At 59.1% G+C, this 25,334-nt stretch overlaps 1 protein-coding gene across 4 annotated transcripts; it reads right to left on the bottom strand.

Moving 5' to 3' along the window:
- Window positions 1-668: 668 nt before the first annotated feature.
- Window positions 669-25,334, bottom strand: CALCOCO1 (calcium binding and coiled-coil domain 1). 4 transcript variants are annotated; one of them, XM_050925844.1, is made up of 15 exons: window positions 25,244-25,334; window positions 17,152-17,316; window positions 16,180-16,282; window positions 14,927-15,120; window positions 14,240-14,398; window positions 13,642-13,790; window positions 12,834-12,924; window positions 12,413-12,568; window positions 11,420-11,674; window positions 10,638-10,763; window positions 10,146-10,241; window positions 9,708-9,819; window positions 7,576-7,790; window positions 5,528-5,634; window positions 669-3,481 (listed from the first exon to the last, which is right to left on the bottom strand). In XM_050925844.1, the coding sequence occupies exons 2-15, from the start codon at window positions 17,311-17,313 to the stop codon at window positions 3,277-3,279; spliced, it is 2,130 nt and encodes a 709-aa protein (XP_050781801.1). In that variant the 5' UTR covers window positions 17,314-17,316; window positions 25,244-25,334; the 3' UTR covers window positions 669-3,276. The 4 variants fall into 4 exon arrangements, with proteins under 4 accessions (XP_050781801.1, XP_050781802.1, XP_050781800.1 ...); XM_050925845.1 differs by having other exon boundaries at window positions 25,273-25,293; XM_050925843.1 differs by lacking the exon at window positions 25,244-25,334 and having other exon boundaries at window positions 17,152-17,322.

Raw genomic sequence — 25,334 nt, 5'->3', positions numbered from 1 at the left:
CCCAGTTGGCACCATCTGAGTATTGATTCCCTCCCTGTGATCAGCAGAACTGCATTCTTACACTGCAATGTGCAGATTGGCAATCTACTGCAGGCAACAATTCTGCTCAGTTGCCTGCAGACCGGCCTCCCCATGGGGGTCAGGGGGGATATGGAAGGAGAGCTCCGGAGGCAAAGCCTGCACCGGCCAAGGGAGGGGGACAGATCTTTGTTTCTAAAACTCGCCGTTGCGTTTATCCCGCCCTGCTCGGCTCCACCACGGCACCCAGCAGCATCAAACGTCGCGGCAAGAGGAACGTTTCCAATCCCAGGTGCTTCGGCTGCCTATCCAGCCTCGATCTCTGCCCAGGCATCAGCCTTACCCCACTGCAGTTCTGGTGGCTTTTACTCCCATGAGTAAAAACCAGCCCGACTATCCTGGCAGAGCGTGGGAGGGCAGCGATCTCCCTGAGCCGGCGGAGCGGCGCAAGGTTTTACAGTGCCCAAGAAACCATAAATCAGGCAAAGCTTTGAAGAGACCGGATTTTATTAGAATAGCCAAGACATGTAATATAAATATATATACACACTATACATGGGCCGCGCGCGTGTGTGTGTGTGTGTGTGTACGCACTGGTTTTTATTGCTCTGACGTTCGGGGACCTTAGCTGTCTTTTTTTTTTTTGCGGGGGGGGGGACAACATTTAAAAAAAAACAAAACCAAAACAGGCCAGGGATGAGATTGGGGAGAAGCAGGGACCAGCTGGACACATCAGAATCACCAACCACGGTTAGTTACAAAATCAAGAGCAGAGCGTCTATAAACCAGTGATCAGAGCAGCAGCCTCATCTCCTGCATTCAAAAGGCATAGTCATGAACTCTCATCCCACCCAGCCGACTGACCGAGAATTCGGGGGCCAGCCGAACGCCTGGCTTCTTTCTCCCTGCCCCTCAAGCGGAGGAGGGGGCAAATGGACAGTCACAACAGTATTATATTAAAAAAAAATTAAAACAAAAGGAAATGCAATCGTGAATACGAAAAGCAAGTGCATGAGAATAATCCAAGGGGGGGGCTTATGTACAAGGGGGTGGGGGGGGGGGCTGAACTGCCCCCCTGCCCCCGAAATCAAGCAAACCAACTGCAAATCAACACTAATTACTGAGCATGCTACAGCGAGCGGCTATGAGACGCAGAGACCCGGCGGAGGGGCACCCTGAATCATGAGAATTGTAACAGTAATAATGGACAAGTCAGTTTTAAAAAAACAAAGTGAAAACAAAACAAAACCATTTCAGGGGTAGTGTCAGGGCTCTGCCCTGCCTGCTGCCCCATCCAGGGGTCATGCCAGGGCTTGTGACCCTCCCCGCGTTGTCTCCCCAGTCAGGCTAGTGTTCCCCCCCTGCTGCTCCTAGGGGTCATGTGAGGTCTGTGCATCTCCCCCTCCCCGCACTGTCATGTCAGGGCTGGTGCACACCCCCATGTCCCAGGGACCCTGTCAGCTCTCAAGTTGGCCAGGTGGGTCTTTGGACCTCTCCTCCCCATCCCGTCACACTGCACCAGGTGCCCAGAGGTTACAGGGGGGAGGGAGGGGCAGATTGCAACAGAGAGCCAGGCCCTGGTTCTGCCCCGGGAAATGCTGGCACAGAGGTTGGAGGATGCCATGGCAGTCATTCCTGATTGACACCCATGTGGCTGGGATCCCTGGGGTGCCCCACAGGGCAGACGACTTTAGGATCAGGCCCGGGGCTGGAAGCGGCGCAGTTCCAGGCCAAGGGAATGCTGGGGCTAGGAGGCCGCTTGGCAGAAAAGGCAGCTGGTGAAACCCAGCCCCCAAGCTGGGCTGGGACAGGACTGATACCCTGGTGTACACTGCTCACCCCCATGTACACACACCTTTCCCCCCAGGTCATATATATCCACACACAGAGAGCTCTGGGCTCAGGCCCCTTTGCACCCTCATACCCTGGGCGCTGCCCTATGCCCTCCACCCAGTGCCCGGCTCAGCCCCACCTCCCCATTTCCACTCCCTACCTGAGATCGCCGGGAAGGGAATGGTTTCAGTGTTTGGGACTCTGGATCCTGGGGGCCCTCTTGGGCCGCTAACCCGCGTGGGAGGCAGTGGTGGCAAACAGCAGGAGCCAATGGAAGGCCTGTTGTGCCAAATACATATGCAGTTGACATTCTAACAAATAGTGGTCATTGGCGGCACGCTCCCAGCATTACCGGCTGGCTCTTGGTGCATGCCAGCATCCTGCAGGGCTGAGCAGAGGCAGGCTCTGCCTGGTGTCCATGGATGGGGAGGCTGGGGTGGGGGCTGGGTCTCCTTGCCTCGCAGTCAGGGAAACTGAGTCCCGTGGGGGAACAGACCCTTATGGCAGCGGCGAAATTCCCTAGCCCAGACATGGAAACCAGTAGCCCAGCCAGAGGCCCAAAGGTTAGTTGACTGGGCCCAGGGGAGTGGAGCTGGGGGTGGGGCCAGGACCCCGCATAGACAGGGAGCAGCACAGGGCAGCTGCCTTTGGGATCGGGAGAGCGGGGAAATTCAGGCCCCTTTTAGCCTGAACTATGGGGAAGTCTAACCCCACTCAGCCCCCTCCCCAGAGCCCTGAGGGACCCAGGAAATCTGCCTACTCTCACCTGGGGAGGTGAGAGGGGACCACCTGCCCTTGCCTTCTCTGAACTGCCCCTCCACTCCCTGTACCTTCCAAAATCTGGTGCCCAGCAGTTCCCAACACCATGTGTCTGGAGCCTAAGGGGAAACATTGGGGGGTGGGGGAGGAGAGTGTGTCCCTACAGCAGCCCCCCAGCTCCAACCTCCCACCCCAGTGAGCCTTCCCCAGCTCTAAGCAATAGTCCCAGGTTCTAGGAGGCAGATGGGAGTTGGGGCACCCCCTCCGGGGATTCCTATTGCCCTGACACAGAGCCCCCTAGCCAAGGGGTGTGTGAGCCTGCCCCCCCTCCAACTGATGAGTGCTCAGCATCTGCACTGGCTGAACCCCATATTTGGAAGGTGGGAGCAACTCGCCCTATTTCACCCTAAGGCAGCAGGGTGGGGGCTGGAGACCTCAGGCCTACAGACTTGCCTGGGAATAGCCACTAGGGGACGCTAGTGCCCAACCCCCCATTCACTCCCTGCTCTCGGATGCCATGGAGGGCAGGAGAGGGGGTAAATTGCCCCCCAAGGATCAGGGGAACTCCTAGAGGGTGTGCCGGGCTGGCAGTGCCTGACAGGATTTCCGGGGAGAGGCAGGGGGGCGTGACCCGAGGCTCAGGGCGAGGTGGGGGCGACGGGGGCGTCACTCGAAGGCGAAGGGGTCGTGGGCGCTGAAGAAGAAGTGGCTGTCGACATGCTCCTCCAGCGCCTCCTTGTCGCACTCCAGGGGGAAGCGCTCCTTGCAGATGGGGCACTCCTTCCACAGGCCGGGGGACGCGGGCAGGTCCAGCGGGGAGGCGCCCATCCTGCAAGGGCCCGGATCTGACGGCTGGCGGCCTGTGATGCCGCTGCACGGGGGCGACAGAGACAGAGGGTCGGCACCGCTAGAGCTTGCCCCCCCCATGAGCGGGGCCCTGGCACCGTTCCCCCGGCCACCGGCCCTGCACTGAGGGCACGGCCGGGCTGGGGGCCAGGGTTATTATGGGTTCCCCGCCTCCCGCTATTCCAGCTCTCCCCCCTCCTGATTTCCCCGTCTCTCTTTTTGCTCCTTCCTTCCCCGTTAGACTCTGCAGAAAACAGAGCAGAGGACCCTGCACAGGACTGGCCCCCCACCCCCACAGCACAGCAGCCCCTCTCCCTTCTCAAAGGGGAGCAGTGGCCCCCTCAATCCAGAATTCCTTTTATTTTTCAGACACCCCCGGCTCATTGCTTCTGCATATGGCACCCTGCGCCCACCCTGCCCTTCCCCCGACATCAGCATCCAACCCTGCCTCCCCCCAACACGTCATCCCACCGCACACCCTGCCCTCTCCTGACATCCCCATCCCATCCCCAGCATCCCTTCTGCCCTTCCCCCGACACCAGCATCCAACCCTGCCTCCCCCCAACATGTCATCCCACCGCACCCCCATCCCTTCCCTCATGCCCCCATCCCATCCCCCGCATCCCTTCTGCCCTTCCCCCGACACCTGCATCCAACCCCGCCTCCCCACAACACGTCATCCCACCGCACCCCCAGCCCTCCCCTTATGCCCCCATCCCATCCCCCGCATCCCTTCTGCCCTTCCCCCGACACCAGCATCCAATCTTGCCCCCCAACACGTCATCCCACCACACCCCCTGCCCTCTCCTGACACCCCCATCCCATCCCCCGCATCCCTTCTGCCCTTCCCGACACCAGCATCCGACCCTGCCTCCCCCCAACATGTCATCCCACCGCACCCACCATGCCCTTCCCTGACACTGCCATCCCTTCCCTTCTGCATCCCCCTGCCCTCCTCCGACACCCCATCCCATTCCACTGCCCTGCCCTGACACTCCATCCCATCCCCTCTGCTCTCCCCCAACACCCCAGCCCATTCCCCCCCACACCCACTCTGCCAATCCCCCAATACTGGCTTCCCTCTCCACCCTCCCACCATATCTTGATCCCATCCCCTCTGTATCCACCTGCCCTCCCACAACACGCCGTCCCAGCCCCCTTGCCCTTCCCTGCTGCCACCACCTCATCCCACCCCACCCTTCCCGTGATGTCTCCATCCCATGCCACCCTTCCCCCGATGTCCTCATCTCATCCCACCTGCAACCACTCTGCCCTCCCCTGCTGCCCCCATCCCACCTCTCTGCACTCAGCACCCTGCACCCAACCTGCCTTTCCTACTCCTGACACCCCCATTGCAGCCCATCTCCCCCGCACGGGGGGCTGGGTGCACAGACCGCACCTTGCCTTGCAGCTGGGTGATTCTATCTATTTCACTTGCAAATAGCCTCCCTCCTCCCCCGCCCGCCTCTGTCTGCAGGAGAAAGGAATCTAATGATGCTGAAAATTGATTCAGAAATGCCCTGACACGGCCGTACATCTCCCGGCTCCGCACCTGCCACTTTTATGGCCACTGGCTGTAAAAGTCATCGGCTCCCTGCGCCCACAGGGAAATTTATATATTTTTACTAACTAAGAGGAGGCTTGGAAAGCTGCCCCCATCCCCCACTTCCCCTACTCCCCCGGCCCCCAACCCTGGTCCCCTCCATCCTCCCCCCCCAGCTCCCCACTCTGCTCCCCTCCATCCTCCTCCCCAGCCCCCAATTCTGGTCCCCTGCATCCTCCTCCCCATCCCCTACTTTGCTGCCCTCCCCCTCCCCTGCTCCCTTCCATCCCCTTCCCCACCCTGCTCCCCTCCATCCTCCTCCCCAGCCCCCAACTCTGCTCCCCTCCCCCCACTCTGCTCCCCTCCATCTTCCTCCCCATCTCCTCACTCTGCTCCCCTTCATCCTCCTCCCCATCTCCTCACTCTGCTCCCCTTCATCCTCTTCTCCATCCTCCTCTTTATGGGCAGGGCGAAGGAACAGCCCCTTGCTCTGCTGACGGGCCCCAGTGCGGCCAATCCCCCCCTCACCTGGCCATCTCATAGAAGACACTGCCCAATTCGGGCAACAGCAGACTGGCCTCTTCCCCTCCGCTCCGCACAGCCGCCATCAGCACGGCCTTCTCGTCCTCCGCCTCCTGCAGTGAAAGTGGGGGTGAGAGCGCCGGGGACCAGAGTCCAGCCCCCACCCCCCAGCACTGGGGTGCCCCTTGCACATAGGCATAGTGATTGTGCCCCCCCCCAACTAATCAGGCTCCCCAGAAGAACAGCCCTGCTATGTGTCATAGGCCCTACACTGCTGAGAATGGATGGAGATTCTCCAGTGGCAGTGGGCTGTGCCCTGACAGCCCAGGGGAGTGAGTTTTATTCCTGTTGCTGCAAGGTCCCCAGCTGCGCCGCTAGGGTGTGGGCTACCTGACGGGGCTCTGCAAGTTTCCTGCTCCCTGGCTGTGTGGAGGAATCACGGAGCCATGCACGCGGCGGGGGGAGGGGGGGAAATGGGTCAGCAGCCTGCTCCCCCTTGCAGCAGGGGTGCTGGGATTGATCCTCGGACCTGCTGGGCTGCCCCTGAGGGATCTCTGAACCGAGCTGTGTCCCGCCCCGAGCGGGGCAGCGTGTTGTGATGTCGCTGCCACCCGGCCCCCTGCCCGCGATCCCTCGTTTCGTGGGGCTGCCATGGGCCACGCGGGCCAGCCCCACTCACACGGAGATCCTGCAACAGACACCATGGAAATGGACCAAGTGCAGGGACGTTCTGGTCCTAGCAGCCGGGCAACCTCCCTAGCCCCAGCATAGCTCCCCTTCAGGAACCCCAGGGAACCCCAAATGCCTGGTGACCAGCTGACTGCCACATCCGGATCTCACCAGCCCAGAAGCCCCAGGGGGTTCGGAGCTGGAGCTCTGGCTTCGGCCTGCGGGGGGAGCCACTGTGTTGTAACCAGACTCCCCCATCCTGCTGCTCTCGCTGCCTCCCTGGGGATGGAGATGGGGGCTCCCCCAGCACTGACGCCATGAGGCTGGCAGGGAGAAGTCCCCACTCTCCCAGCTGACCCCCCCCCTCCCCACTTTCCCCGGCGAGAGGCGCTGGAGAGACTCCCCGGCACCCCCCTTTTCTCCCAGCCGTTAATGTTACTGCACGTTTTATCGTGCCAATTATCAGAGGTTTGTAAAGTTTTACAGGGGCGGGTCTAAAAAGCCCCTCCCCACACTCACGGCTGGAGGGGCGAGGGAGGAAGAAGCTGCCCCGTGAACGAACAGCGACTGCAGTGGGACACAGAGAGATTTCAAACGTGGGCCTGTTCCCCAACCTGGCATGGACGCCCCTTCGCCCCTGTCCCAGGAGGAGAGCCGTCCCTAGTCCTGCAGCTCCAGTGACCTTCCAGTTACTCCTGACAGGGATGTGGTAGAGGGGAATGCAGGAGGGTTTGGGGGGCTGGCAGATAACCCCTCCTCCCGGGTGAAGCAGGCTCAGATGCACCCTCAAAGCTGGGCTTTCTGTTCCCCAGGAAGATGGGGGGCCCAGCCCCTCCTGCCAACCAATACCCCACCCCATCCACCTCTGGGCTTTAAGGTTCCAGGGATCAGAAGCTTGAAGCCCATCGGATGAGACAGGGAGCTAGTGTGCACTACCACGCATGGTGGGTCCCTGGGCACAGCCACGAGAAACGGGATAGACAATAACTGGGCTCAATTCAGGGGCTCGGCATGAGATGCCGCGGGGGCTACTGCTCACAGGAGGGTGAACTGAGTGGACTGGGGCCGGGGGGAGGGGGGGACTGCAACTTTCTGGGGTCCCTGCCTCAATCTAGGGTTGATGTTCTGCATGGGCCAGGGGGCCACTGTTGGCAAGAAAGAAATGGTCACAAGATGGGGATGAAAGTCAGGACTCCTGGGTTCGATCCTTAGCTCCGAGAGCAAGTGTGGAATAGCGGGGTAGAGGAAGCAACTGGCAGCCAGGATGCCAGGGTTTATTTCTGCCCCGCCCCTGCTCGCTGTGTGACCGAGGGCAAGTCCCTGTGCCTCAGTTTCCCCCTCCACGCTGCGTGGTGCCTGGGGGTCCTTTATCCCCGGGGACTCACTGAGTCGGAGCTGTTGTCCTCGGTGGGCTGCTTGATCTGGGTGGTGATGGGGGCAGGCTGGCTGATCACCACCTTGTGCATGGGCTCCCGCAGGCACGGCGGGGTCTTGGTGCCGGCCCGGTTGTCGCACAGGCTATAGGGGCTGAGCTGGGTGTGGATCCTCATGTCCTCGGGGGACTCGTCCTCCGAGTCCGAGAGTGGGGAGTCCAGGGAGCCTGGGGGGAGGGGAGGCCACAGGGTCACTTGGGTAGCCGTGTCCCCCGCTGAGCAGGGAAGGGTAAAAGGGGGGAACGCTGCTAGGGGGAGAAGCCTGGGAAGAGCCAGCCCAGGGGCTGTGGAGGTGGTTCTTGGGGGAGGAGCCAAGGGACAGCTGGCACTGGCAGAGTGTTGGTAGCTCCGGGGGGCAGCACTACTCTTCTGGGTGCAGGGGAGCAGCACAGGGTGATGTCGGGGAGGGAGAGAGGGGGCGAGTAGAGAGTGCACATAGCAGTGAGAGCGGGGCAGGGGGGTCCCGGGGCAGAGAGGAGGTAGTTGGGGGCAGAGCAGGGGGGGATGAACAGGGGTTACAGTGAAGGGGTAACCAACAGGGGTGCCGGGGCATGGTGTGAGGCAGTGAAGGGGTAGGGAGGTAACGGGGGTGGGAAGATGGGCGGAATGGGGATGGGGAGGTAACATGGGTGGGGTGAGGAGGTAACAGAGGTGGGAGGATGGGGTAACAGGGATGAGGGGGATGGAGGTGATGGGGTGGAGGGACTGGGGTAATTGGGGCAGGGGTGTAATGGGTGGGAGGATGGGGAAGGGAGGACGGGGGTAATGGGTGGGAGGATGGGGGGATGGGGAGGTAACAGGGTGGGGGGACAGAGGCAGGGATCAAAGTAACTTAAAGGATATACTGGTACACATGGCCTCAACCAGAAGGGGCGGGGCCTCAACCAAAAGGGGCAGGGCCTCAACCAGAAGGGGTGTGGACTTACAAGATTTAAAGGCCCTGGGGCTCCGGCTGTGGAGCCCCAGGGCCTTTCAATCATCCCAGAGCTCCCAGTTACAGAGGCGGCTGGGAGCCCCGGGGCAAAGGGTCGAATTAAAGGGCCTGAGACTCCGGTCGCCGCGAAACTCCGAGCCCTTAAAATCCTCACCTGAGCCCCATTGCCAAAACTCTGTTGGTGCTTTAAAGGGCCCGGGGATCCCTGCAGTGGCAGGAGCACCGGGTCCTTTAAATCATAGCCGCGGAAGCCAGTCCAGTCCGGCACAGCGTACTGGCTCTTACCGGTATGCCGGACTGGACCGGCTTACCTTCACCCCTGGACGAGGGTAATGGGTGGCTGGGGAGGTAGCAAGGGTGGGAGGATTGGGTGTGGAGGTAACAGGGGTGGGGTGGGAAGGTAACGGGGTGGGAGGACGGGGGGGGATGGGGTTGGGGAGGTAACAGGGGTGGGGTGGGAAGGTAACGGGGTGGGAGGACGGGGGGATGGGGTTGGGGAGGTAACAGGGGTGGGGTGGGAAGGTAACGGGGTGGGAGGACGGAGGGATGGGGTTGGGGAGGTAACAGGGGTGGGGTGGGAAGGTAACCGGGTGGGAGGAAGGGGGGGATGGGGTTGGGGAGGTAACAGGGGTGGGGTGGGAAGGTAACGGGGTGGGAGGACGGGGGGATGGGGTTGGGGAGGTAACAGGGGTGGGGTGGGAAGGTAACGGGGTGGGAGGACGGGGGGATGGGGTTGGGGAGGTAACAGGGGTGGGGTGGGAAGGTAACAGGGTGGGAGGACGGGGGGGATGGGGTTGGGGAGGTAACAGGGGTGGGGTGGGAAGGTAACCGGGTGGGAGGAAGGGGGGGATGGGGTTGGGGAGGTAACAGGGGTGGGGTGGGAAGGTAATAGGGTAGGAGGACGAGGGGGATGGGGTTGGGGAGGTAACAGGGGTGGGGTGGGAAGGTAACAGGGTGGGAGGATGGGGGGGATGGGGTTGGGGAGGTAACGGGTGGGGTGGGAAGGTAACGGGGTGCGAGGACGGGGGGGATGGGGTTGGGGAGGTAACAGGGGTGGGGTGGGAAGGTAATTGGGTAGGAGGACGGGGGGGATGGGGTTGGGGAGGTAATGGTTGTGGTGACAGGGGTGAGAGGACGGGGTGTTACGCACTCAGCACCGTCGCTGCTGCCTCCTCCTCCTCGGCCGCCGTCACCTCGCTCCACTTCTCGTCGGCCACCTTCTCCAGCCGCTCCTCCAGCTTGCGGGCGTACTCCAGCAGCTCCTGGGGAGGGGAAGCCGCCGGGGTCAGGATCGGCCCCACCTGCGCCCCAGGCACCAGGCCAGCGGGAGATTGGGTGGGGACCTGGGGGGTGGGGGGCAGGGTCTTTGCCTGCCCCCACCCACTGCCCAGGCTGCAGGGCCCTTGCCTGACCCCAGGGCACCGCCCAGTCCCTATGCAAGGAAGGCCCTGATGGGGGCAGGGAATGTGGCTCATGTCACCCCCTCCTGGCAGTTTCTTGGCTCCCACTGGAGCCTGGGCCAAGAGCTGTTACCCGCCCAGCTCCGGTGTTCAGCCCCCTTTGACCTCTGATCCCAGCTGGCACCAACCTGTTTCTCCTCCTGGAGCTGCTCCTTCTCCTTCTCAGCCACCTTCAGGGCCGCGCGCAGCTCCTTGAGCTCCCGCTTGCTCTCTGACAGCTGCACCTGGGGTGGGGGGGAAGGGGGCACAGGACCGTGAGAACTGCCCCCTGCATCAGCCTCGGGAGCAAACCTCCATACCCCAGGCACCTGATCCTCCAGGCCCATGAGTGCCCCAATCCCTTCTCCTATGGGGCAGGATGCCCCCTAACATCCATGTGCGGCTTTCGGGGTAGGGCCTCCCCATCCCAGCTCTGATTCCTTCCCCTTAGGGCAGGGACCTCCCCTCCCGCATGGCATGGCCTCCCCATCACAGCTCTGATTCCTCTCCCTTAGTGCAGGGACCTCCCCTCCCGCATGGCAGGGCGTCCCCATCACAGCTCTGATCCCACCCCTTATATGGCAGACAGTGGGGTTCCCCTCTGTCCCAGGGGCAGTGCCCAACCCCCTTACTGGCCTTACCAGGCTGGAGTCTCTCTCGTGGGACAGTTCAGATTTCAGCGCCTGCTTCTGGGCGCGCTCCTCCTGCAGGTTCTTCTCCAGCTTCAGCACCTCGGCACTCAGCTTCAGGATCTTGTCCTTCTCCGCCTGCAAACGGCATAGGGGGCGCTCATGGGGGCCGACCCTTGCCTGCCGTGGGGAGCCCAGCACGTCTCCCTAGCTAGGCTGGGATGGAAGGACTACAAATACCTAGTGCAGTGCTAGGGGGCGCTGCGCTGCAGGGAGCAGGGTGAGAGGATCAACAGGGGGCGCCCTCACCTCGCAGCTAGTGCTGGCCCCAATGTGGTGCTAGGGGGGAGCTGTGCTGCAGGGAACGGGGCAGGGGGCTCAGTAGGGGGCACTCTCCTCTCTGATAAGAGGTTTAGGGGGTTCTGGGCTGCAGGGAGCAGGGGGATTAGCACAGGATATTCTCTCCTCATGCTGGGCTTCAAGTAGCTCAGTAGGGGGCGCTCTCCCCTCAGCCAGTGCCCACCCCAATGCAGCTCTAGGGGGCACTGTGCTCAGACATAAACCAAGTTCTGAGCATTGTGTGGGTCACGACAGGGGGACTTTTCCCACGGCCTGGACATGCTCGTCCCTGCTCCCTGTCCACCGGTCACTGAGACAAGCCCACCTAGGGGATGCGCCTTCATTTCCTATCCTAAACTGTTGAGCACTGCCAGTACCCTATCCCAGAGGTGGCTGCACCCCGGCAGTGGATGCAGCCATTCAAGTGAGAGGCCCAGCGGGGTGGGGGTTGGCACCTCTATGCTCTGCAGCAGGTTGCTCTTCTCCTTCCACCACTGGCCTTTCCCCTCCTTCCATTTCAGGGTCATGTCCGCCAGCTTGATGTTGGTTTCGGCTGACTCCAGCCGGCTCTTGTGCAGGTCCGAGATGGTCCGGTCCCGGATGGAGGAGGCGCTAGCCAACTCCTCCCCAAGCAGCACCACTTTCTGCTGGCTGGCGGCAAGGAGGTCCTGGGTGGAGCGGAGCTGCTCACACAGCGCTTCCAGCTGGGCCTGGGGGGGGAAGGTAATGGGGGGAGAGGGAGGGTCAGAAATAATGAACGAGATGGAAGAGGCCAACTGGGCTCTGCCCCTGCATCCCACCCCCAAACACAGCGACAAGGGAGCAGCTGATGGCATTTAAGAGACTGTTAAAATTCTTTGCTATTAGCACGTGGAACTCCCTGCTACAGGATGTTATCAAGGCAAACTGCTCAGTGAGCTCTGTGAGCTGCAGGGTAGCTCTGAGGTCTGTGCGCCAAAGCCAAGCTGGAAATAGCTGGCCTTCCTCTAAGCCAGGGTCAAATCCCATTGGGGCTGAGGCAGGCCTTCTGAGGAGCCAGGAGATTTCCCTCCCGGCAGAGATCTTCAAAATCCTGCTCCAGGAGGGTGCCAAAGATCCTGTGGTGCTTTTCACGTGAGTGGGGTTTGGGCTGCTGCTTCTTGGTAAAATACTATCCTGTTATTCTCCATACCCCAGAAGTGGCTGCCTTTCAGAAGTCAGTGGGAAAAGAACCCAGGAGTCCTGGCTCCCTGTCCTCACCCCTAGAACACACACAGGCACCTGCAGCAGGGAAAGAGAACCCAGGAGTCCTGGCTCCCATCCCCCTGCTCTAGCAGCGACACCGCCCTAATCCCCTCTTTTCCAGGGAAAGGGCTGGTGAACGCACACACCCAAGCAGAGGGAGGGAGGGAGGAGCGGAGGCTGCGCCATGGCACCGAGGGGGGGGGCCCCCCACCCTGGGCACTTACCGTCCTCTGCTGCGCGGCCGCCAGCTTCTGCTGCAGCTTGCTGATGTCCTCCTGCAGCACCAGGGCCTGCGACACCTTCTCGCTGTGCCGGGTCTTGGCCAGCAGCAGGTCGCAGGCCAGGTTCCGGCTCTCCTGCTCCGAGGCCTGCAGCTTGACCTGGGGGGTGGGGGTGGGGGACATGATCCTCACGTGCCGGCCCAGAGACTCCTAGGGGGCAGGGATGGGACCCACCTCCCTTCCCTCTGGGGGCCCCCTGGGGTGGGGGAATCCTGCTGGTCTCTGTATGTATGGAGCGGGACCCCCACTCCTGTGTGTGTCTGAGGGGGAGGGGAGGGACCCCTGCTCCTCTGCTCACCCCAGCTAGCTCCACCACCAGCAAGTCACCCCTACAAGCCCCGCCCCGGGGCTCCGCAGGGCTCACCTGGTAATGCTCCTTCTCGGCATTCTCCTCCTTGAGCTGGTGGTGGATCTGCTCCTGCTCCCGCACCAGGGACTTCACCGTGTCCTTCATCCTGGGGAAGGGGCGGGGGGGACGACAGACAGGCAAAGTGAGCCCCAGCTCGGCTCAGGGCACAGCTACAGCGGTGGGGGGGCGGGTGAGGCGCAGCGAGGGGGCAGGGCAGACCCACTGCAGCCCGCCAGCCCTTCCGCGATGCTGCCAGGCCAGAACCCCAGGGCAAGTCTGTGTCCTGCAGCCTTGCTAACGGGGCCCCTTTAGTCAGCACGGCCTGGGCCTGTCCCTGTCCTAGCACACGGGACACTGCAAACCCACTCCGACTCCAGAGGCTGCACCCCCATGGCACATGAGAGTCCATGCTGCCGGGGGCGGGGGGGAACAAAGGACAGAGCATCTAGCACTGAGCCCCCACCCTGCTCCCCAGAGCACAGTACAGCGCCCCGTATGACATTAGCCCATTCTCACTCAGGACGAGAGCCCCCCGAACAGCTGGACTCACTCCCTTCCCACAGGATCCTGGGTTCGGACTCGGTGGTCATCCAACTGAGCGTCGACCAGGTCCAACTCTGCTTAGCCGACTGGATGAGATCACAGGCCCGGACCCATCCTGATGAGCCATGGGGGAGGACGCCACCGTCCTTGCCAAGCCAGAGCCCTGTTACTCACCTGCCGCCACCTCCCCCATACCCGCCAGTCCAGCTGGGTCACAGCACTGACCCTAACTCCCGTCCCCCTCCCCAAGCCTGTTGACCCCCCACCCACTGCTGCTCACCTGTCCAACTCCACCTCCTTCTGCAGCACCTTCTCGCTCAGGGCCTGAACGTCCTCCTCCAGCTCCTGGATACGGGCCAGCTGTCCTGCCTGCTGCCGGCTCAGCGCGTCCCGCTCCTCCATCATGGCTGCATGGGAGCTCGAGAGATCCTGGGATAGGCACCGCCAGGCAGGGAGGGCAGGGGTGAGTCAGGATGATGGACATGGGAAGACCCGACCCGTCTCCTGCCTGGGATCAGCACAGAGTCTGGGTGCTCTGGCAAGGGGCAGGGAAGCCCAGGGGCCCCCCAAATCAGAGAGCACCTTTGGAATCTGGGGCTAAGACAGTGGGTAGCAGGGAACATAAGGAGGAATATGGGGGTCCCCTCCTAGGTGGGCATCTCCAGGGAGGCAGCCCAGCACAGTGGCCTGAGCAAGGAGCTGGGAGGTCTAATTCACCTGTCCGTGTGCCTCAGTTTGTTCCCAGTGTGATGGGCAACAGCCCAGTCCATGGGGATGGCACTGGATCCTTATCAATCCAGGAAGCAGGGTGGTGGGGGACTCAACCCAGTGGCTGCTGCCCAATAGGGCCCAGTGCCCGCAGGAGGCACCCCACACACCTTGTACTGCTCCACCAGCTTGGTGTGCTCATCTCGCATGGTGCCCAGAGCCTCCTCCAGCTGCTCGATCCGGGCCTGCAGCTCCTTCACCTCCTCCTCCAGCCGCAGCTTCTCTCGCAGCAGCCTGCTGTGCTCCTGCTGGCTCTCCTCCAACTGGTTCTGGGGGGGAATGGGACCCACAGGGACCGGCACCTTTAGTAGAGACTGAGGGGGCAGACACTACACCCACCCAGGCCCCCAGGACATTGCAGGGCGCACAGGCAGGCAAGGGGTTAACTCAACTGGGCGGAGCAAGAGACAGTTGGTGGGGGCTCTTATCACAATAGGGAGATGTTCTGAAGGGGCAGAGCTGCTGGAGGGCGGGGCCAGGGCTAAGCTCCGCCCCATTTCCCAATGCAGTTGTTACTGCCTGCCCTGCAGGGAGAAAAGCCTGGCAGGAGGGGAGGGGTTTGAGTTGACTGGGACATGGCCAGGTGCTCTCCTGAGCAAAGCAACAGTTGATCCCTCTTGTTGCCCTCCATCTTGTACATTGGGTGAGCTCACAGCCTAACCGGGACCAGGGGAAACTGAGGCACAAATCTGTGAAGTGACTTGCCCAAGGCCACTGGCAGAGCTGGGACCAGAAGCCAGGTCTCCGGGCACCCAATCTGGTGCTCTACCCACTAGGCAATGCTGACACCTCATTACCTGCAGCAAGGTGGCCTTGGGCACCACCAGCAACATGTCCATGTTGCCCTCGTCATCCTCCTCCAGCGTGACGAGCTCGTCCATGGGCCGGGGCTCGCTGAACTGGAAGGGGCTGCTCTGGCCGCGTACCTCACCACGGCGGTCCACGTAGCGGAACTGGTACTGCTGGGCCCCTGGCTTGGGCAGGTAGCTGGCTGCAGCAGGACAGACACGGGCCAGCATCAGATGACTCTGCCCCACCACGGCTAGGGCCTTGCCAGGAAGCCGACTGCCTCCAGGTGGGGGCTTGGATGCCCCATAGTCTGGGGCTCGATCTGATCCCTGGCTCTCCCGTGACCCATCTTGCCCCCAGCTACCGCCCTGAACTCCAGAGTCCTGGCACCAGTGTGGTTGGTACCATGGCCGAGCGACTGGCAAGTGCCTTGTCAGCAGACCACGTTGGTCACAGAGGTGCTGCCCCCCAGCCAGTGTGTTGCCCCCGAGCCTAGTCTGTGTGGCCTGCTCTGGCCTGGCCTCTCTGACAACCAGCGGGTAGCGCCAAAGGCCGACGGTGACCTGGATGCCCGTTCCATCACGGGCTGCTCGGAAACCTGCCATCCCATTTCAGTCCCAGCCTCGCTCCTTCCCCCCGGCTGCCTCCTGCACCCTTTCCTAAGATCCTCTCTGCTTTACCCACTCCCGTCCCAAGCTGCTGACCCTGGGGTCACATAGGAAGCCCCCGTCACAGTCCTCAGCCCCACACGAGATGTCAGGGCCAAGCTGTGTGAGCAGTCCCTCCCCACCCACTGCTGCCTCCTCAATGCCCCCTGTAGTAACTGCACCAGGGGGCTTCAGGGAGCATTTGGCTTGCAGCTGCTCTGGTATGAGGTCATGGCCACACCTGCAGGCCGGACGCCACGCGAGATGGGCCCAGGGACCTCATCCGGTGCAGAGTGTGGGGATACTAGACTGGATCGGCCTGTGGGTCTGATCCAGCAATGCAAGGCGATATTGGGCTAGATGGGCCATCTGGCATGACCACCTCTATCAGGGAGGCCAGGATACTTGGCTAGACGGGCCCTTGGTTTGACAAGCCACAGCAAAGCCTCCGTAATCCAAACCCTTACCCAGGGCTGCCATCCCTTCAGACCGTTGCTCCGGCTGCTCACTGATGGACACCACCCCTCTGATCTCACCCTCCTGCAACCCCCACACATGTAATCTACGCACCGCGCACTCCCCTACCCCCCCACCCCCGGAGCTCCCCTACCTACCATGGAACTGGACACTGGAATGGACGGGCGCCCCTTCGGCACCTCCGTCGGGCACCACGCACCACACGAAGGTGTAGTAATCCCGCACAGACGAGGCCTCCACCTGGACAGACAGACGCAGGCAAGAAGGTGTCTGAGGAACCCCTGGCATTAGCTGAGCGTTTCTCTAGCGCTTATCAAGTGCCAGTGTCTATGTTTGAGCCCAAGCCCTGCTTCCGTCCACACACAGATCGGTCAGACCTGGGTGCTATGACCCTGCTGGTGGTAGGGGTGGGTCAGAGCCAAGGCTTGTCATTTTGCAGTCGGGAGGCAGCAGAAAGCGGCAGACCCGAGTCAAAGGTCCACAGCAAGACCCAGATCTGGCAATTGTAAGACCAGGTTTACCATGCAGCATGGATGCTGAAGTGTTGGCTCGGAACTGCTGAAACCTCAAGCCTGGGTCTGCAGCACAACTCACCCTAAGATGATGATACTTCCTGGCTGTTACACAGCACAGGAAGGCAGTATCATTCCCCTGCCCGCCCCTGTTTTACAGATGGGGAAACTGAGGCGCACAGCAGGGAAGTGACTTGCCCAAGGCTGGCCATCAGGAATAGAACCCTGGTCTCATGAGTCCCAGGCCAGTGCTCTAGCCATTGAGCCACACTGCCTCATTTTGTTTTTGCATGCAGGGAAAAGCAGGAGGCTTGGTCGACTTGTGGGTGAATTTCAAAGTGTCCTGCAGAAGTGGGCCCCTCCTCTCATGTGCATGCTGCGGGCTCAGCGCAATGGAACAGCAGTGAACACAATAGAAGGGGAAGCCTCTACCCCAGGTGATGAGGCCACTCAGACATCCTGCGCCTCTCCATCTCAGCCTAATTCACTGCCTGATGAGAACACTTGCCATGCTGCCCCCCATCCTCCCGGGGCAAAGCTACAGGGGAGATCCCAGCTAACGCATCCAGCTCCCACCCGCCTCTCTCTTCCCAGTACCTTGAATATCCCGATCCAGTCGCGGGCTGATGGCTTCATGCTGGGAGGCAAGGTGTAGTGGCATTCGACCTTGGTGTTGGGCACGTAGGTGCGGGCTACGTTGAGGAAGGCCATGGTAGGGTGGGGCTGTGCCTGCGACTTGCTAGGAGACACCTCCTCCATCCTCTTCATCAGGGTGGAAGGTGAAGAAAGAAGGACAGTGTGATAGTCTGTAACCCAATGTTCACCCTTTCCACAAGACTATGATAAATTCTGTACAAAGTATGCCTTGTGCGGTATCACTCAAAAACTCGTAATCTGCTGACCATTATTGTCCTGGTAAAAAGTGCGTGACAACACTGTATGTAAAATTATACAATTCTACTGTATGACATTGCAGAGACATGTTCCAAGTTTAGAAAGTCAGCCACGGAACAGTTCCAGAAAGACAACAGGCAAACTGACGCCTCAGCTAGGTGTCAACAAAATCAAACGGACCATCACCTGGTTAAGTGGCCATTCTTTGGCAGAAAAAAGGGAGTGAGTGAGAAATCTACATTTTGGCAAAGAAAGCGCTGGAGTTTCCTGTCTCCTGAACCTCAGCTAGAGATGATTCTCAAAGAAAAAGAGAACTGTCAGAAAGGGGAAGAAACTCCCCAAAAGATTTCTCCTTTCGTCTCTACTCATAGCATCAACAACACTTGAAGGACAAAGGAAGGGATCCTGGCAGAAAGGAATTTAGCCAGTGAGGCTGCTAGAACATGTAGGGACAGAGACTTTTGCTTTGAAATCACTTAGTTTGTTAAGTTAGACATTAGTTGTGTTTTATCTTTAATTTCTTTGTAACTAACTCTGACTTTTATGCCCCATTACTTGTAATCATTTAAAATCTATCCTTCTGTAGTTAATAAATTTATTTTATTGTTTTATCTAGACCAGAGTGCTTGGATTGAAGTATTCGGGAAACTCCATTTGAGATACCAGGGTTTGTGCATACCATTTTCTATTAATAAAATGATGGACTTTATGTAAGTTCGTGGTGCCCAGGAGAGAGCTGGGCACTACAAGACACACATTTCTGGGGGAAAGTCTGGGACTGGGAGTTTGTTGGTATTGCTCTGCAGTGTAATTCACGGGTGGGTGGCTGTACCCTTGCAATGTAGTTGTGAGTGATTTACATGTGTGCGAGCAGATGAGGAGCGGTTGCTCTCACAGCAAAGCCGTGTAAAAGGCACCTCAGACTGGAGAATTGAGGAGACAGAGCTGCTCAACAGTCCAGATTGTACCCTGGGGAATGTCACAGGTGGGAGGGAGAAAAGTGCTGGGGAAGGGGCAGGATGGGAAAATCCCACCCTGGACCAGCCTGGGATGCCCTGAAAGTCCCTGCTTCCCTACATGCCATGGGAACTCAGCACTGTGGACACCTCATGGACATGGATGCATTTAGCTTCGCAGCCTGCAGGAGGCAGGGCAGTGCCACTGTCTCTATTTTACAGAGGTTCTTGGGCACACAGCAAGTCCATTTCAGAGCCGGGAATTGAACCCAGGAGTCCGGGCACTCAGGCACCTTTGGGGCTGGACCCCCCAAGACCCCACATATTTCAGACAGAAAGGGATCTTTGTCTAGTCTTTTAACTCTGGTTAGTGTGCCACTAAACTAGGTCTCAGGGCACTTGGGTTCTGTTCCCAGCTCTGCCACTGATCTGCTGTGTGACCGTGGGCAACTCCCTCCCTCTGCGCCTCAGTTTCTCCTTCACCCTGCGAAATCTTTGGTGCAAGGATGGTGGCTTGCACCTAGATAAGTAATCTTGGCCGGGGTCTCTAGGAATTAATGCAAATCCATTGATAAAAACAGTTCAGATTGCCCGGTGGTGCCCCGTGCCCATCCAGCAAAACGCAGACCTCTGACAGCCAGGAAACCTGGAGTCAAGGTACACACCAATGTAACCTTAACTCTGCCCTTTCTAAGTGATGGCCCAGGGTGCCCACAAGACACGTACTTGCACTCTGCCTTTGCAGCTTGTGCCCATCACTCAGGGAAGACGCATGCACCAGCTGCAGCACAGAGTCCAATGCTGTCTCTTAGACAAGGTGAAACTTGTGTCCAGGTGAACTGAACGGTTGCTACCTATGCCCACTCTATGCCCGGATACGGAGCCTCCACCGCAAAAGCAACCCCACACCCGCTGTATTTTACAACCTTTCACCATTGCACACAGGACCCCCTCGAACACAACACTGTCACTCAACCATCAGGCCATGCCCACTCCACCCTCGTACCCCATCTCGCTGCTGACGCCCCCCATGGCAAGAAGAGCCCCGTGCCTTGCTGCTGACACATACTTCCCAGCTCAGCACTGGAGTGAGACAAATGGCATCTCTCAGGATGCACGTGCACCGTTTTCCCATCCTCACCCACGTGGGGTGAGGCGTAGGCAGAGGGGCTCAGAATGTCTGAGGGAAAGGGCACCCTCATATCGCCCCCATCACAATCACAGCTCTGCTCAGCTTCTCTGGCTAATCCCTCCACCATTCCATATAGCTCCAGCTAACAACAGAGAGCACAGCTGGAGAGCACACAGATAATTCCTACTGGCTACCGCCAGCTCTGGAGAGGCAGAGTTAAGGGCGCGTTGGGGCATCCCTTCACACTGCCTTTTCTGGTTCTCCGAGGTTTGAGTTCTGCTGGACGGGCATAAGACCCAACAGGCAACCTCAGCTCTGGGTTAACCAATTTTTTGTCCGTGAATTTCCTTGTTTCCCAACCAGAAAGAGAAACATTTTTAGTAGGAATCAGTGGTCAGGCAGGTCATTATAGCTGTCCCTTAAGCTTGCAGCCAGCTAGCAAGGAGGCTATGTGATCCTAAGAGCTCCTGTCCCCTTTGGCACAGAACCACAGGTTGTATTGTGAAATGTCTAGAGGGGGGAGCTGCTAACAGGGCAGTGAGAGAAATCTCATCCCTGGCCCCAAAACTGACCATTTTATTCCGTGGTGGTTTAGTTACAGTAGCTTTATGCAGTGCAGTCATTCTCCTCCTCACATCAGGTAGCGCCCCCATCCCCATTTCCAGCTTCCCCTCCCTGTCCCGCCCCACGAAGCCATTCAGGACCATTCCTTAGTATGTGAGAAGCCACAAGCATGTAAGAAATTTGTTCTACATGTGTCACAAGCAGCTGCTTATGGGAGGGCCACACATTTCTCAGTTACAGCGGCTGCGCCGGACACCAAACTGGGCCCCTGCCAGGCACCCCTCCAGCTGCTCTCCCTGCTCTGACGAGGCTCCTGGCTCGCCCAGCCTCCAAGCTGGCCCCCTGGCCAGCCCCGCACAAGAGTGCTGTCACCTTAACTTTGAATTGTCTGATTTTCAGAGATTTCAATGTGTGGTGTAGTCAGGGCCCCTCCAGAACCTGGCTCACATTTGGGGGGAGGGAGCAGGGAGAGGGGCTCAGATCCCTTAGTATAGCAGGGCCCCCAAGATCCTGGCACACACACATGGGGGGAGGGCAAGGAAAGGGGCTCGGTCCCCTCATCCAGAGGGACAGGGTTACTGGATCCCGGCACACACATGGGGGGCAGGGGAGGGGCTCAGATCCCTTAGAACAGCAGGATCGCCAAGAACCCAGCACACACAGGGGTAGAAAGAGGGACTCAGACCCACTCAGAGGAGCAAGCTGACACTCACCTCCCAAGATCCTGGTACACACATAGGGGGTAGAAGGTGGGGCTCACATGCTCCCACATCCCTAGTCACCCCATTTACCCTACCACTCCCCCATGTCTCCCCTCCCCATGTCCCACCCCTCCCCGGAGCCTCCAACCCCTCTCCACTCCCTGCTACCCATCCCCATATATCTCATGATTCCCCTTCCCCAGCACTCTCCCAACCTCTGGCCTGGCACAGCAAGCATTCACATGTCATTCCTTTTCCTTTCAGAAAGAGTTTGTGCCCCTTCTCAGGTCTCTGCTGGCCTCGGATTACAGTTCCCAGCAGTAACAGAAACCCTTCGACAGAGGCAGACAGTTGCACCTGGCCTGTAATTCGTCCTCAGATATCTGCCAAGGGTAGCTTTCAAAGCTGCAATACCTGGAGGGTAGCTCAGGGTCACAACCTGTCCCCTTGACCCACCAAGTCCCGTGCAATCACTCTGGCTAGAAACCGTCTTTCTGCACGTCACATTTCAAGAGAATCCAACAGAGCATTTGACTTAGAACAGTCAAACTTTAACCACAGGGGTTCTCAGCTTTAATTGCAGGAGCCAGCTCTTCTATTGTGTCTTTCACCCATGGATCTCAAAGCATCAGTCTCTTCATTTTACAGATGGGGAAACTGAGGCACGGAGCAGGGAAGGGACTTGCCCAAGGTCACCTAGTTGGCCAGGTCTCCGAGTCCCAGTCCGGTGCTCTAGCCATTAGGCCCCAGAAAATGTGGCCCTACGGAACCAGGTGACGTTTGCCGCTGTACCGGGCGAGCAGATGGGTCTACTGCCTTGGCATGGATGCTCTGGCACAAGGGGAACTGCACTGGCTTTAAGAAACGCTGCTGCGCAGTGAGAGGACAAACACGACCCCCCTACCAGCTGGCCTACCAGCAGTATCTGGGTTTCATCCTGCCTCTCCAGCATCAGATCCCGAAGTGCTTTACAAGCAGCGTATACCAGGATCGTTCTGATTGCTGCCCTGGGGCGGAGCCCACAATGGCCACCCCACACGGCAACAGAGAAGTGGAGTCTTCAGTGTTACCCGCTCTCATGGTTTTGTCATGATAATGATTGCTTTCCTTAAAGCCCCAGCTCCTGGAGTGAAGGGGATACATGCTGATTTCAGCCTTTCTTAAAGAAAAAGAAAGTTTTCAGCCCTCGTGGCAGTGGAGAAAGCTTCAAAATATCACCCCAGTGCACCCTAAAGGTTCAAAAAGCAGAAGGCAAATGAAAAGAACCCCAACGCTATTATCTGTACATAATCTCATGATTTTTGGTAAGCCTGACTCATGACGTTTGAACATTCGGGGTTGGCGATACTGAGGCTCGTACCCAGCTGGGGCACACAGGGAGGGGGGATGCATGGACCCAGGTTCAAAGCCCCGGCTCTTGTGAAAGTGGCTGCAGGCATAGGCGACGACTCCGTGGGTGCTCCGGTGCAAAAATTAGTGGGTGCTCTGCACTCACTGGCAGCCAAGCTCCCCTCATCCCCCATCTGCCTCTCCTCCTCCTCCTCCGCCCCCGAGCATGCCGCGTCCCCACTCCTCCGCCTACCTCCCAATGCTTCCCGCCTGGCTGCCGCCAAACAGCTATCTGGCGATGTTAGCATGCTCTGGAGGGGGCGGGAGGGAGGAGTGGGAATGTGGCATGCAGGTGGGTGTGGGGAAGGAGTTGGAATAGGGGTGGGGGGGAGTTGGGGCAGGGACTTTGGGGAGGGAGTGGAGTGGGGATGGGGCCAGGGGGCTGTCAAGCACCCAGGGGAAAGAGGGGACGTTGGTGCCTATGGCCGCAGGATGCTTAGCGACAGCAAAAGAGCCAGGCCCTTGATTTTACATCTCAGCTGGAAGCTCCAGCACCTGGCTGGGGCATAGGTTCAGGACAGCTTAGAGTACTTTGGGGTCTTTGTATGCTAGTGCAACAGGCTCTTGGGCCATGATTGGGCCTTCTAGGTGCTACCTAGGGTGACCAGATGTCCCGATTTTTGGGTCTTTTTCTTACATAGGCGTCTATTACCTCCCACCCCCGTCCCGATTTTTCACATTTGCTGGCTGGTCACCCTAGTGCTACCACAACACAGAAATAAGAACAGCACCTGTTGCTTTATCACTAGTATCATTTCCCTCAGAAGCCTGGGTTTTCCTGGAGGATCTCCCCTCCAAGCACCATACAGGCCCAATACTGCTTAGCTTGCAAAACACAGCAGGCACAGAACACCACGTCAGGGCAGCAAGTCAGGCATAGGGAGAGACACATGCTGGACCTGTCTACACATCAGCTGCAATGAACTCAGCAGCTAGAATAGCAAATTGTCTAGGAAGCTTCATGGCCAGGGTGAGGTTGCATCTACACTACAAATTAACAATGTGGTAATAGCCAAGAGACTCATATACTGCACTGATTGGGCTGTAGACATCTTCAAAGAGGTTCACTGCAAAGGCAGAGCACAGGGGGGTGACAGGCACCCCAATTTCCTCTCTGGATGAGCCAAAATCCTCGCTCAATGATCCCATGTGACAGAGGCGCCCTGTAACGTGGCGCCTTCCCTGCCATCATTAGACTCTCCCGCACACTGGCGCCCACGTGCAGTGATCATACGTGGTGAGTGTCCCAGTATATCTGAATGAGATCCCCAAAGTGCGCCTGCACCAATTATAATCCCCGGTGCAGACACGCCTGGGTGGAAGATCTGCTGGCAAGCAGCGTGGCCTGGCGGATACAGGACAGGATTAGCACTCCGGGGACCTGGGCTCTAGTGCCAGCTCACACCCTGCTTTGCTAGGTGACCTTGTGTTAGTCACGTCCTCTCTGTGCCTCAGTTTCCGCATCTGTAAAATAGGGATAATGAGGCTGACCTCCTTTGTAAAGCACTGTAAGACCCACTGATGATAAGAGCTAGGTATTAACATTAGCTCCTCTGTAGAGTCCTGCTATTACTAACTTCTTCTGACATAAAATGAATCTCTGAGCATCCTGAGGTTGGCAGGGTGGCACTGTGGCTAGAGTGTGGAATTAAGGCAGGACACCTGGCTTCTACTCCTAGCTCTGCTGTGTGACCTGGGGCAAGACACTTCCCCACCTGGTGCCTCTGTTTCCACTCCCAGCCTTTGCCTATGGAGACTCTGAGCTCTTTGGGGCAGGGACCATCTCTTTGTGACTACAACAGGACCCTGATTTGGCTTAGGGCCTCTCGGCCTTGCTCGCCTGGGAATCCTGCACAATCACCGCTAAAAAGCGCTCATGGCCTGGGCAAGACACCTCCTGATCGGCCCCACAAGCCCAGACAGTGCACGGCTGGCGTGGGACCTCCTGGCCATCATCCAGCCAAGTGCCTGAAGCTACATTCCTTTCCCCTCCCAGGAGTCTGCTGCTCCAGTTGTGCCGAGCCAGCCAAGGAGCAGCCATGTGCGAAACAAATCCCAGCAGCTGCCATCCATCCTCTCCGCTCACCTGGCTGCCAGGAACAGGGGGAGGATTCCTTGAACCTTGCACAAGGCAAGCAGGGCGCACCAGCCTTATGCAAGGCGGCTTCCAGGAAGAGACAAGTAAAAACCACCTCCCAGCTTGGCAAGAGAAGAAAAGACTTACATCCCCAGCGGGTTTCGGGGGAAACTCTTCCCACTTCTCTCCCCGCCGCCCCCGGCCCCTGCCCTTCTCGCCCAGAATAAAAGGCTTTTAAAAAATCAAACGGCTCCAAACCAAAGCGACAAAGGAAACTCATGTTCGGAAACCCAAAGCCACAGGCGTGCTGGGGAAGGAAGCTGCACGGGGGGAACTTGTGCAGGGGGGGAGGGAGTGGTGAAGATTGCCCTGATGCACCAGCCCCAGGTGCAAATACAGGCATGGGAGAGATTCCTTGCTCTTTAATGCCACGGGAGTGGCTAATCTCTGGGTTGCCCGGGCCAGGGGCATGGGGTGGGGGGGTCAGCTCCAACCAGGCAAACAGCACAGCAGGGCAGGTCGCAGGCCTGACCCAGCAGCCAGGGGAGATCAGAGTAAAGCAGTGGAAGGGGGCTTAAGCGGGGGGGAGGAAAAGGGGCTGACAGCTGGGGCTGGGGTTCCATCTCCTGGGCTGCCCCCGTCCAGAGGAGAGGGATGGCCCCACTGCCCTCCCTGCAGCAGGGAGCCCAGCCTCCCAAGGCCTCGAAGCACAGGCCAGGCAAGCCTGAGATCAGGGGGCTCCTGGACTCCAGGGTACCCTGGCTACAGGCACAGCCCTCTCGAAGTGGGGTACTGCGGGGGGGGGAGCACGGATCGCCCCCAGGGAGCCCTTGGCACGAGGCTGCACGGTGCAGAAAGAGAATTGCCCCTCTCCAAAAGCCCAGACCCACCCCCTCCCGCAGGCAGCAGCAGGGGGCAGGGGCCTGAGGGGAGGAGGAAGGCAGAGGCGCCCCATTAGATAAAGAAGGTCTCTTACCCTACAGAGCAATCAGCTGTTCCACTAACCTTTTACCAACAACAAAAACACCACTCAGCCCAGCAGGGGGCGGGGGGAAGGGGAGACCCGG

Source organism: Gopherus flavomarginatus, chromosome 16, assembly GCF_025201925.1.
Source record: "Gopherus flavomarginatus isolate rGopFla2 chromosome 16, rGopFla2.mat.asm, whole genome shotgun sequence".
Lineage (NCBI taxonomy): Eukaryota > Metazoa > Chordata > Testudines > Testudinidae > Gopherus > Gopherus flavomarginatus.
This window is presented reverse-complemented; position numbering and strand designations above follow the sequence as displayed.

Bases quoted from the DNA above. Each gene is read 5' to 3' on its own strand.
- CALCOCO1 (XM_050925843.1), bottom strand. From the start codon at position 17,322: ATGAAGAGGATGGAGGAGGTGTCTCCTAGCAAGTCGCAGGCACAGCCC. The intron at 12,925-13,641 runs GTGAGCAGCAGT...CCCCTTCCCCAG, and splicing joins AAGGAGGTGGAGTTGGACAG to GATGAAGGACACGGTGAAGT. The intron at 7,791-9,707 runs GTGCGTAACACC...CCCTCCCCCCAG, and splicing joins GGCAGCAGCGACGGTGCTGA to GCTCCCTGGACTCCCCACTC.